Raw genomic sequence first — 13,494 nt, forward strand, 5'->3', positions numbered from 1 at the left:
CTCTCTTCGCACCAATGCTGGAAACCTAACCACTTAGCCCTGTAACAGGCAATGGTGGATCCAGCCCTAACCGCTTGGATGGTTTTCACCACCTGCGCAGTCAGCCCAGTCCGCATTAACCTGTCCCTTTCAGGGCCCAGGCTTGAAGCGACTGGCCCAGGATCGGCAGCGCCTGTATCGCGCCTGCCTCCTGTGACAGCGCCCCCCGGATTTGGGGAATGGGCCATGGTGGGGCCGCCATCATTGTGGTCAGCTCTGCGTACCACAGAGCCGACCGCCGGTCGGGAGCCACCAGAATGACCCTCAGCCGCTCCACTCTCACTCTCTCCAGTAGCTGGGGGATGAGACGGAGGGGGGGGAAGGCATAAAGTAGCCCTCTTGGCCATGGAGCGTGTGCAAATGCGTCCACCCCCAAGGGTGGATGGTCTTGCGGGCTCAGGGAGAACCAATGGGGGCAGTGGGTGTTCGACCTGTTGGCAAACAGGTCCACCGTTGTCCTCCCGAATCGTGTCCAGATCTGCTGTACCACTTCTGGTTGCAGTCTCCACTCGTCTTCCAGGGGGCCGCCCCTTGACATGAGGTCGGCCCCCCTGTTCTCGATTCCTGGAACGTGGAGGGCTCTCAGAGATTGTAGGTGCTCTGAAGCCCATGACCACAGGTTCTCCGCCATCGCTAACAGGGCAGCGGAATGTACACCGCCCTGTCTGTTGATGTAAACGACTGTGGTGCGATTGTCGGTCCTCACCAACACGTGTCTCCCCCTTAACAGGTGACTGAAGTGTTGGAGAACCAGGAACACTGCCTGTAACTCGAGGAGGTTGATGTGGCGGTCCTCCCCCGGAGGCCACACACCACCTATCGCCCTCCCCAGGCAGGTGCCTCCCCACCCCATCATGGAGGCGTCCGTGAACACCGACGTGTACGAGGTCACTCGTCCTAGTGGTGTTCCGGTCAACAAATGTCGTGGGGACCCCCAGTACTGCAGGTTGCCCCGCACTGTTGGGGGGACTGTCAGCAGCCAAAACTTCTGCCTCTTGAGGTCTAAGCGTAGGCTGGCGAACCATCTCTGCAGGCGACGCATGTGCAGCAGTCCTAGTGGAACCACCGGGTGAGCTGCTGCCATGTGCCCCAGTGCTTGCATGACGGTCAAGGCTGTGACACGTGGAACCTGTTGCAGCTTGAGAACCTCCTGCTGTAGGGCTGTCCGTCTGGACTCCGACAGAGTGGCTCTCAGGCTGACAGAGTCGAGCACAATCCCCAAGTATTCGGCCCGCTGGTTTTGTTGGGGGTTGCTCTTCTTCCAGTTGATGGCAAAACCCAACTTGGTCAGGTGAAGTATCAACTGAACTGTGTGAAAAAAATGGCCCATTGTTTGGACCTGGCCATCACGATGAGGTCGTCCAGATAAAAGAAGACCCTCATCCCCTGGCTGCGCAGCGGTTGTAGCGCTGCGTCCACACATTTGCTGAACGTACTAGGGGCCAGGGAATAGCCAAATGGCAGCCTGTTGTATTCGTAGGCTGTTCCCTGAAATGCAAAAAGCAGGAGCTTCCTGTGTTTTGGTGCCACCTCAACGTGAAAATAAGCGTCCTTCAAGTCGATGGTAGAGAACCAATCGCCTGGTTGGACGAGTACCAGCAGCCTCCTTGTGGTTAGCATGCGGAACGTTTTGCGACCGATACGTGTGTTCAGGGCACGGAGGTCCAGGATGGGTCTGTAGCCCCCTGTCTTTTTGGGAACCAAAAAGTATGGGGAGTAAAAACCTCGTTCCTTGTCGTGAAGAGGGACAATTGACACGGCCTGTTTTGATAGCAGGTCCTGAATTTCCCCCTCGAGGAACTCTATCTCATGTTGAGAGGATAGATTCATCTCTTGTATGCCCCTGAACGCTGGGGGGAGCCCGCAGAACTGGAGAGAATATCCTAGTCTGAGGGTCCTGTCCAGCCAGTCTGTCAGTAAGCAGCTGCTCTGCCATGCTTCGTAAAAACACGTGAGAGGACGCACAGACAGCTGTGGAGCAGCTTCTAGAAAGCTGTGGTACACAATTTCGGCCCTCTCCGCCGCCAAACCCGCCATAAACGGGAGTTTGGCCCATGGGGGGCCCTCTGTGAAAGGGCTGAGTCGTCCCTGAACACACCAAGCCCGTTGTCCGAGCTCGCGGGGCCGTCCGTGAACGCATCTCTGTTGTCCGAGCCGGCGTGGTGTCACCTGAACGCACCACCGCCGCCCGGCACCTCACCGTCATGACGTCCCTGCCGCTGTTAGATCCGCCCGTGGAAATAACAGCCACAGGATCAGAGCGGTCAGACACGTTGGCCGCTCCACTGCTGTTTACCGGGGAGACAGTTCGTGTTAGCCCGGCCGCTTCACTGGAGCGGCGTGGGTTAAACGAGCGTGAGGCAGCCGTCTCGTTGTCCGGAAACACAGCCCTGCCGTGCTGCTGCGAACGATGCTTGTCACCGCCGTAGCCGTTAGCTCGGCGGTGACAACCATCGCTCGTCAGCCGGTCAACACGCTGAGCCGGACGCACCGTGGAAGTGACACGGTGTCGGCTAGCAGCGCGCGGGGCTAACTGTGTGGTCGCTACAACCAGTGGGGAGCGATGTTTTCTTGTGCAGCCTCGCCGGTTGTAGCGCTCATATAGAGGGACAACGGTAGCTTTTACCCGGTTGACAACGGTGCTCCGCTCTACCGCGTCTCCCACAACGGGGACGGTAGAGGGTGTGTTGTGTGAGTGTGCTTGTGAAACCGTGACCGGGGGGGGGCCTTGCTTGCCGGGCCCGCTGCGGGGATGTGACGGTGTAACACAAGCCACCGGCAGCCTGACCGACAGTGTAGCGGTGACTACACCGGCCGGGGCTGCGCGGCAAGCGGGGAGCATGGTGGAGGTGGGAGGGGGGATTTTTGCTCTGTTAGTGGAGTAACATGTTTTAATAAAAACATTTTTCACATCCACAGAACAGTGAACACAAGCAGAACATACAGAACCATATGAACAATGAGGGAGGGCGGCGAGGCAGTCTGCCGGTGCCGTCTCTCCCGTTAACTGCCACTCTGGTCGCTGTGTGCCCCAGGACAGCTTCGGCCTGGGTGTGCTGCGAGCCGCCGCGGGACGGGACGCGCTGGGGTCCCGTGCGGGGCGTAGCTGCGGCGGGCCCGCTGGGGCTGGCTGTGGGTCAGCTGGGGGATCCGCCGCTGCGTCACCGTAGTGAGGAGCCAAAGAGACCAGACCGGTGCAGCCAGAAGATCCTCTCGGTCCCTTCTGGGGAGGGCGGTGAGACCTAGCCAGACGTGGCGAGAGCCGACGCCCGACAGTGACATCACTCGTCCGGCAGCAGTAGCAACTCCCTGTCCTGTTCATCTGACCGATGGTCCGGCCGAGATACTCCATAGTGTCAGGGGAAGGGGGGGCGTCGCGCGGGAGTGAAGCCGCCGCTGCTACGCCCAGCACACCGAGGTTGTTGCTGCTGCTGCTGCTAGTTGCGCGCCCAGCTGGAATATCTTGTCAAAATATTCCAGCGTGTCCTTATCCTGCAGCAGCGGTGGTAGTGGCTTTCTGTGTCCTGACCAGCCGGCTGAGTGCGGGATAATGAGCGCAGCCAGAGCGTCTTCGAGCGGGGGCACACCGGGGAACACAGTCTCCGTCTCGCCCTGCACACGCGGAGGCGGCTCACCGGCTTCGGGGGCAGTGGGGGGGGGGGGGGGGGGCAGGGGAAGCCCGACACACTCCGCTGCAGTCGTCATGACTTACGGGAAGTTGAGCTTGATAGAAGCGGCGCCAAACACCGTCGAGCCGTCGGAGAGGGAGAGTTCATCCTCCTCGTCTCGTAGCGGCGGCGAGTCTGCAGCAGAGGCTGAGGCGGGTCTGGGCGGCGAAGCTTCATCAGGCGGCGTGGAGGTGGTGTACGCTGGAGCGGCATCCTCCTCCTGCCGTCGCTGCTCCAGCCCGGCGGTGGCGCGCTTCCTCCCGAGACGCCCGAAGCAAAGAAGATGTAAGTCTGCCGGGGCGATGATGCCGGCAGAGGCGTTGTTCCTGAAGCGGCGACTCCATCCTAGGAGCTAGTGTGACAGTGGGCACTCGCCGACGCTGAAGTAAAAAGGAATGAGGGCAGCTGGCGGTGCATCTGCTTATATAGCCCGCTAAAGGGCGGGAAAGGTAGGCACGCCATACTGGCCGGCTACGTACATGCAAATTTCAGTGGGCCATCGCGCGTACGCGATTGGAGGAGAGATATACCCATAGAGTCCAGTAGAGGGCGAAGCCTGTGTGAGATATAACCGCTGCTCACACACACCTGAAGCTTCACTTTTCATTCAAATGAACTAATGCGACTGCCACAGTGTCACTGTTCGATTTCATCAATGAGACCAGCATTTATCTCCTAAAAACAATTCAACCAGCCAGCAGAAAACCTCTAAAAACTTAAAGACGAGCCGCTGCTGCTGCTGCGTGTGTGTGGCTCTGCTCTCCTCCGAAAAATGTCGGAGCAAATCTACTTACAGACGTTATTTGGATAAACTGACAACAGATTGGGAATCTAAACTGTCACTTTCTCGCATGAAAAAATATTAAAATGTAAGAAAGTGACGTTATTTCTCTACTCGCTGCTCACGTAACTGTTGGTTGGTTGCTGGTCGCAAGCGGTGGAAAGTCGAAGCTGTCGAGGACGCGCATGCAGCGTCATTTGACGTCACATCCGCGGACAGCGCGGGAAATTCGGACCCAGAATTGCAGCGCATTATGCAGCACACAGCCTGTTCAAGGCAACGGAGAGATACGCGAGTGGGCTCATTCTTTTTGGTTTTGAACGCTTCATCGCCCATTAGCAGTAAAAAACTTAAAACGCATGTGCATTTCTTGCCTCATGAACCTTTAACTTGGTGTAACAGTTTTGGACCGAGCTGGAAAAGCTTGCTTCATAGACATTGGGTTTAAAATAGTGCTGTCAAAGTTAACGCGTTAATTTTGGAGATTCATTTTAAACATTTAACTTAAAAAAAATAACAATTAACGCCGTTTTGTTTACTTCCGGTGGTGGCTGACCCGTTACGTTACCCGTTACGTTACGTTACGTGTGCAGGCAAAGCATACCGGCTGTTAACTTTATTCGGTTTTAATATTGTTTCATGCGAGTAAGTAACCGTTTAGATGACCAACACGCGGTTAGTTTATCCACATGATGATGAAGTTAGCTCCGACGACGTCCGAGGACGAGCAAGAGGGGGAAAAAAAGCAAAACAAGAGTAAACTCGTGCTTCTCTCGAAGGTGGGCATTTGTTGAAGTTAGTGCTGCTGGGCCGTATTAACGGCAGCACTAGTAAAAATGTAAAACTTTGTGGCGTAAGCAAGCACTAAACCTCCATGCTCAGCACGGCTGCTGCTGCTGCAGGTAGGAGGACAGATGCTAGCCTCCAGTAGATGTGGACTGTGGTCTGGAGGTGAAAGTCATTTTCCAGCGGCCCTTACCATTCATTAAATGTCTTGTTAACACCTTTGTCTGCATGCATTCACCTCTGTTGAAAGCCAGTGGTAAATTTATCAGTTGTTGGTCGTATTTTCGGCTAAACTTTATAATCTATTTTATCTCCACACAAGGATCTGTTGGTGAATTTAATCTGACAGGCAGTTTTGGAGGAGATAGTAGAGATAAATATTGATAGAAATGAGTGTACTTGATACTTTGGTTGACAGAAGGAACTAAATTTGAATGTAGCTACATTTTGAAATATCAGTCTCTTTGGTGCTGAATTAGTATGTTTTATTAGGATTGTAGTTGTAGCCTATATAATAATAATAATGATGATAATAATGACAATAATAGTAATAATAGATAGCAATAGCAATAGTTTTTTTTAAATTAATATTAGTATAAGTATAGAACTGCTAAACTGCCAGTATTAGTGGTTGTAGTTTGCATTATAATCGATTATAGGAGGGCCCGACAAAAATGTTTCGCTTAGGGCCCCATTTTGGTCAGGGACGGCCCTGGCTGGCACTCAATGAATTAAGCTTCCACTGAGCTGCAGCTACGGCAGGGAGATAAAATGAGATCTCGGAGAAAAAAAAAGATTGTTTTCTATTATCGGTTATTATGGTCATATTTTCTTGATATCACACAGTAGAAATAAGCGGCTTGTCTCTCTGCCGTTTGATACACAGCTTGCTTAGCCTAGCCTAGTTAGTTTGAGCTGCAGGTAAAGCTAAAGGGAAGAATTACAAAGTGAAAGTTAGAAAGAGGGAGGAAATGTGGCGAAATGGAGCCGATCATGGTAAATGAAGTGATGGTGAATGTGAGGAGCGGTTCATGAGATGAGTCCGACCCAGTCAGGTCGCCTGTCTCCGGTCGTCATATTTTATGTTCCGACGTCAGAAAATGGAGGAAAAACGGAGCGCTTCGTGTTGTTTATTCTGCGGTAAGCTGTCTCATATGTTGGCTCATCTATGGCGTGAATAACACGCACTAAGGCTCCTGTAGATGCGGGGTTACAGTGTGTGTGTGTGTGTGTGTGTGTGTACAGCGCTGCACACACAGACACACAGTGTCGGAGCAGTGAAATGTAACAATAACTTGCAGATCACCTGAGTGACGTGAACTCTGCTCGTAGTTGGGTCATTCTTCAACTACAGGCAAATTTGTGTCCCTGGCAGATATAACAAAAACTGAAACACATTTCTTGTTTTTTATTTTTGGCACACTTACATGACATCAAGAGGAACTTTGAAAAAAATAATTATAGATAACTTATTAATTTTACTATATAAATCATAGGTTTATATGTATTGTTTTAACTATATTCCCATTGTCCCTGGCCCAGATTTGTGACATTCAATCCATCTTAATGTTGAATTTAATTGTGATCTAATAGTAATTTTAATGAAATGTATCATGTATTGTAAGATATATTAGTGTTTTATGTCTTTTTTGATAAAAAGAACACCTGTCCCTTGAGGTCTCAGTCATTTCCACCACACGCCACAAAATGTAACTTTAGGGATGTTTTTTAAAGGTCAAGTATAGTTCTAATTACTCCAACAGTCTTTGTTAGGAGAGCACATGGCTGGAGAGCAGAGTTGGCTCCCTGGAAGGAACTGAAAGTAGAGAAAATCAAGGTTTAATGTTTTGAAAACAAAGAGTATGTTTATTGGTCGTCATTTCCAAACAGCTCATATTTCCTTTGAATGTACAAATAATGTAAAAAATAATATTTGATATTGTGTATTTTGTGTACATTTATTGATAGCTTTAAAGCTGAGATCATCATGCCAACATAGCATGAGATTTTTTTTAAAAATGTGACAGAATGTCATTTCCACAACAGTCATTTCCATCACTTTTTTTGGAGGTGACTCAGCAATTTGTATGTCAAATGTCATTTCCAACACGTGAAGTCCTTTCCACCACACATTGTCATTTCCATCACATTACACATTTTCACATAAAATTCATAAAAATTAACAGTCAAACTAATAATATTTTGCAGTTTTGGAAATTATGCAGCTGAAATTTCAAGAAATGCTCTGAAAAAAAAAAGTTATTTTCATAATTTTGTTTGGAAAAACAACTTTTTTGTGGTGTGATGGAAATGACGCTTTCCACTTAATGTTAGACTAAAATGTCAAAAATCTTATATTATCTAAATAATTTTATCACAACAGCTATCAGAATGTGTTTCTATACATAACTGAGAAGTAAAACATCTGAAAAAATGTCTCAAAATATACATTTGATTTTCTAAAATTTTCAAGACCAAATTTGCCCGTGGTTGAAGAATGACCCAGTTACTGTGAGTCAGAGCAATAAAACAGTGAAGTTGTTGATGAATATTTAGCTTTTTACTCTGCTTTGAGACTTTGAGACTGACTGTGAGTGAGCAGAGCAGAGGTTAGTGCGTCGCTGTCTGGTAACCTCGAGTCTGGGGGGTTGGGGAGGGGAAACTGCTGTGTTTGAATTTCACTGCAGCAACAATTTTTGCCACATTCTTACATACCGCTCCTTTGACAAAATCAAAGTAGGTTTCCAATATCACGTAATTAGGAATCACAACTCCCAGACTGTCTCACCTCCAGACAATTAAAACCATATGTGAAGTGATTAATTACCCGCTGGTTACTAATCCTGGAAAATGTTCAGTTGTGCTTCCATTAGATCTAAATGCTGCTGGCTACACATTCAATATGCACAGGTCATGATGTAGGTCATCTAGCATAGATCCTTTGTAAGAAAAATCATCTTGGTTATATGGCCTATATGTGGTTATACTGTGTTTCAGAGTGACTTTTATCTACTTCCCTTACTTTCCTGACTTTGAGTTGTGTATATTCAGTGTATTGAGGACAACATGAGTATAAATTACTCATCATGGAAAAATAACTGATTTCAGTGAGTCTCTGTCTACATGAAATTGGTCTGACTGCAGCCAGGTTGCAGTATCTGAAGAGTAACAATGTATTTAATGGCTTTTCTGAACCAGGGATAGAAAAAAACATAGATCACAGGGTTTAGACAAGAGTTGAAATACAACAATAACAGCTCAAGGACTGAAGATGTTGCTACAATCAAACTGTTCACCTTGACAAGAGCAGCACGGTAATATGGACAGGAGCACAGAAGAAACACAACTACTACAACACCGAGAGTCCTCGCTGCTTTCATTTCAGATTTCTTTGCTTTTACAGTGTGTGAATGCCGACTTGTGACAGTTGCAATGTGAGAGCGCATGGCACGAGCCTGAGACACAGCCACCACAAATACTCTAAGATACAAAAGTGTAATGACTGAAACGGGGCCTAAAAAGGTCACAACAAGATCAACAACTTCTTCAGCATAAGCACTCATGACTGCACACTCTCCATGACAGGTTTTATACCTGTCTGGTTCTTTGAAGAAATCCCTCATTATCCAACTACTGTGAACAGCAGAAAACATCCAACAGAGAAGAACACAGTACTGAACTCTCCTCAGAGTAACTTTGGTGGAGTAAAACATGGGGTCACAAATTGCCATGTATCGGTCAACTGATATGAGAACCATGTTTCCTACTGAAACACTGACAATGACATAACCGAAAAAGTAAACCACACCACACATAACATCACCCAGGATCCAGCAGCCTTCCAAGACAAGGATTGCAGCTGGCATCTGCACAATACCCACAAGGAAGTCTGCAACAGCCAGGGAGAGGAGGAGGAGGTTGGTGGTGGTGTGGAGCTGCCTGAAAAGAGAGAATATCAACAGTGAACACGCTGATACAAGCATCAGATGTAGAAATATGTGTTAATAAAAGCTGCAACAGTACTGTAACAACATAAATTTATAACAACTGTGGAGACATTTTCAAATAACAATTTTGCATTAATTTACATACATTTTCCTATGTATTCATCATTTTATATCTGGTTTCGCTGTATCTTTTCCATATGGGTATATTGTTCATATCCTGGATAAGAAGGGCTACTTCAAAGCCCTTTCCTCATAGATTGAACCAAAATCATGCAATTAATACATTTTTCATTAGTAACCTATTTTTGTTTATTTTAATTGGATCCCCATTAGTGGCTGCACAGCAGCCACTAATCTTCCTGGGGTCCACCGTAAAGTCACATAAAATGTGAAGAAAAGTTAAAATAGAAATACAAATAATAATAATAGAAAAAAGCTTACATTAATGATAATAACAACCATTGCAGCAATAATCAGACATATAATAACAATAAAGTGAAATCAGGTAAGAATAAAATGAAACAGAAATAATAATCTAATTCATCAACTTGAAGAAAAAATATATGAATTTCTGTTGCATAGCTGGAAGAAAAAAGCTAATCATTTTATAAGTCATGTAGAGAAATATTATCTCTGCCTGAAGTGGGAGATAGAGATGATGACCAGCAGGTTCAGAACCACAGTAAGCACACTGATGAGGGACAGCAGAAGGTGGATAAATATGGAATCGACGCGAGAGAGCGTTGTCTTCCTGCAGGAGTTGTTGAACTGGGGAAAGCAGAGTTCAGCTTCCTCCAGAGACTCCATATTCAGAGAGAGGACGAACTGCTGAGCTCTGACAGCTCTCTGAGTAAACTCTTTGTAATACAGATCATTTATGTTTTCCTCTTCCACTCCCATATTCAAATTGATTCAGGAAGCAAAATATGTCATCCGTCTATCTATTCCACCTTCTGTGTTGTTGCACAAATTTATAGAATGAATCGCCTTGTTGTTTAGAAAACCAGCATGAGAACAATAGTGACGGACGAGAGTTTCGCTATATATATCTAATTTTTCATGTTACTATATCGCTGTTTAGACTAATCTGATGTTTGTAAAGTCTATAAAACCAATGATTGGACAAACATTACTATTTATGTGAGCACATTTTTGTAATTAGTCATGGTTATCATAGATTAGCTATCTCAAAGGAATTTTAAATCGAAAGCAACTGGTTTTGGTTATTTGTTTATAGGAAGACATTTATAACCAAGTCTAGGTTGCTTTCGATTTGAGATACTACCTGGACAAATGAGAATATGCACAGGCCATAGATTAGCCGGGCTAACGGTTACGTGTTTAATTTTAATAACTCAGTGACTCAATAAACGGTCTATGAAAAAATTTTTTTTCCAGCGGATATAGTTACAACATGATTGAGCTAACTGGAGTAGTTTCATGTCGTGTCCGACAACGGGAGGGTTTTAACAGCTGACGTCCCGATGTTAGCTTTGCTGCCGCTGTTAGCTTAGCTACCGTCGTTAGCTGTCCCTGTAGCTGCAGCCACTGATGCCTTCTAGACACTGTGATTCCCCCAAACTGAATAAATACAACACATTAGGGCTGAAACGATTCCTTGAGTAATTTGAGTATAGTAGGAGCCCCAGGAGGGGTCCACGTGCACCCCCCTTATTTTTTTTTCTAGTCTGGATTTTTTGCATCCTTGGAACCTCTAAAATAGAAATTTGGATGATCCCCGGAACAAAACCTGTCCAAAATGTGTTTTTGCTATGTTTTAGTACCCCTATGATACCTGTGGAATTGTTGCCAGGAATGCCAGTCAGACTGTCTTTCAAAGACTGTAGCACGCTCAAATTTCAAGCGAGCCCAAAGATAGAGATATCAATGTATTCGGGACAACCTCAGGTTTCCAGTGTGACCAAGTTTGTTAAGCTACCTTGTCAGAAAGTGAGCTAAAAACCTAATGATTTAAAGTCAGATGAAAATTTTGTGAGGGAAAAACAGCCATCTACATGTTTTCAAATGGTCCCTTGACCTGTCACCTAGATGTATGTGAATAGAAATGGGTTATATGGGTACCTACAGGCCTCCCCTATCCAGACATACCTAATTTGTGTGAATCTAATGCAGTTTTGGGGGAGAACCATGCAGTAATTTGCATGCAGTAGCCTACAAATATGTCATTTCCGCCTATACAAAATGGTGTATTTGACTATTTCTGCACACTGGGGGTTCATAAACAGTCACAAAATTGCATGAATTGGGTATTACTGGATAGCTGAGATGCTTCTGCATCCAATCAGCCTATTCAATTTTGATTTTAGTCCATAAAGTAGTGTATTGGCACAAATGGTGCTTATTGCTTATCATGAGCAATAATTCAATCACTCTTTGAAATGAACATTGGAGGATTTATTCACGTGTGCTAAACAGTAATTTCACCAAATGTAGCCATTTAGTAACTATGTATGAAATGCAATAACTTATGGTCATAGGAGCAAGAAATATTGCAAATATTAACTACTGTAGGAACCAGGGACATGTCCCCTGTAGAATTCCTCTAGAGCAAGCTTGATTTTAGTAGTTCTCTTCATCATCATACATTTTTGCTTCAATGGTCTCATCTTGCTCTTCTTCCTCTTCTTAACTATCTGCCCCCTGTGTGAGTATGTCAACCAGAGATGTAGGCATTATGGGTCTTCCTGGGGTCTTCCTGTGGACCCTAGGAAGACTAGCGGCGTTCTAGAGCGCAGCTAATGGGGATCCTAACAAATAAAACAAATAAAACAAATGGGTCTAGCAGTCCACACTACTCCACAGTACTCCATAGTACTCCACAGTACTCCATCTTCATTCTTCTCTCATCCCTGGTGAAAATCATTTTGTAATATATGTTCTTGTTATACATAAAAAAGCAAACACAGTTAACAATATAATATTATTTACCAGATCTAGGTCATTTAGGCTGCTCAGAGATGGGCGTAGCTGCCTGTTTGTAACCTGCCACTCCAAAATAAAGTTAATGCAGTGCATGTGAAGATGATACACAAGATGGTCAGAGAGGATGAGTCCCTCTCAGCTAAGTCTGAAGTGGACCTTAGACACCTCCCACCATCACAATGCTGTCGCCATCCACCACAGTGCTGTATCTCCACCCACATTGATCGCTGCAACCATAGAGTTGCAGGTTACAAGCGGGCAGCTACCTTGGACTGCTGGACCGATAATGCCTCCATCTCTGGTTGACATATTCACACAGGAGGCAGATAGCGAAGAAGAGGAAGAACAACAAGATGAGACCATTGAAGCAGAGACTTTTGATGATAAAGAGGAATACTAAAATCAAGCTTCCTCTGCAAGAGTAATTATGTATGGGACATGTCCCTGGTTCCTACAGTAGTTTATGTTTGCAATTTTTCTTCCTCCTATACCATTAGTTATTGCATTTCATACATGAGCTCTTGAGGATATTATTGTGTTAAGTTTCTGTGTGTTTAGAGTAATGACTGTTCAGGGGAAGGAACTGTTCATGATTTGTCCTGGACCTGATGGACCTGGACCTGCTCCCAGAGGGCAGCATGCTGGTGATGGTTTGGATGGAAGTGATCACTGAGAATTGCTGTAGCTCTGGAGAGGCAGCAGGAGCTAGCAATATAGTCCAGGGAGGGAGGTGGACAGCTGATCACTTCTTCTGCAGACCTTATCACTCTCTGCAGTCTCTTCCTGTCAGTCACAGTGCAGCCAGCATACCATACAGATGGCATGGCATACACCAGCAAACTCTCAATTGAGATGAGAAGGTCTTCCTGCAGTTTGTTCCATCTCAAGACCCTCGGAGGGGGAGACGTTGCTGGGCCTTCTGGACGAGGACAGTTATGTCAGCTGACCACGATAGATCCTCTGAGATATGGATCCCTACAAACTTAAAGGTGGAAACCCTTTCCGCAAGGTCAGGAGGGGGGGTCAGTCTTGTGCCTCCAAAAGTCAGGATGGAAGAGCTCTTGTCACCAACTTTAACAGACTGTGGATGGTTAGAAAGAAAATTCTTAATCCAAGCACAGGTGGTAGGAGGGAGGTTTAGTGTGACCAGCTTGTCTGGTATGATGGTATTGAATGCCGAGCTGTAGTCGAAAAGCATCCTAACTTTCCCTGAAAATTGAGTAAGTGTGGAGGATGCCACCCTATTCCAGCTGAGATGAAGATGTGCTTTCGTGGTTGCCATGCTAGTGGAGTAAAGGTTAAAGGCCTGGAAGTGGAGATGAACTGGGTC

General features: G+C 46.2%; 1 protein-coding gene across 1 annotated transcript; it reads right to left on the reverse strand.

The window, feature by feature from the left end:
- Positions 1–8,393: 8,393 nt before the first annotated feature.
- On the reverse strand, positions 8,394–10,028 carry LOC146965452 (trace amine-associated receptor 13c-like). The gene is made up of 2 exons (XM_085766213.1): positions 9,859–10,028; positions 8,394–9,213 (listed from the first exon to the last, which is right to left on the reverse strand). Exons 1-2 carry the CDS (start codon positions 10,026–10,028, stop codon positions 8,394–8,396), a joined length of 990 nt encoding a protein of 329 aa, XP_085622339.1.
- Positions 10,029–13,494: the final 3,466 nt, after the last annotated feature.

Source organism: Trachurus japonicus, chromosome 21 (assembly GCF_045865225.1).
Source record: "Trachurus japonicus isolate A0001 chromosome 21, Traja_1.0".
In the NCBI taxonomy this organism is placed as follows: Eukaryota; Metazoa; Chordata; class Actinopteri; order Carangiformes; family Carangidae; genus Trachurus; species Trachurus japonicus.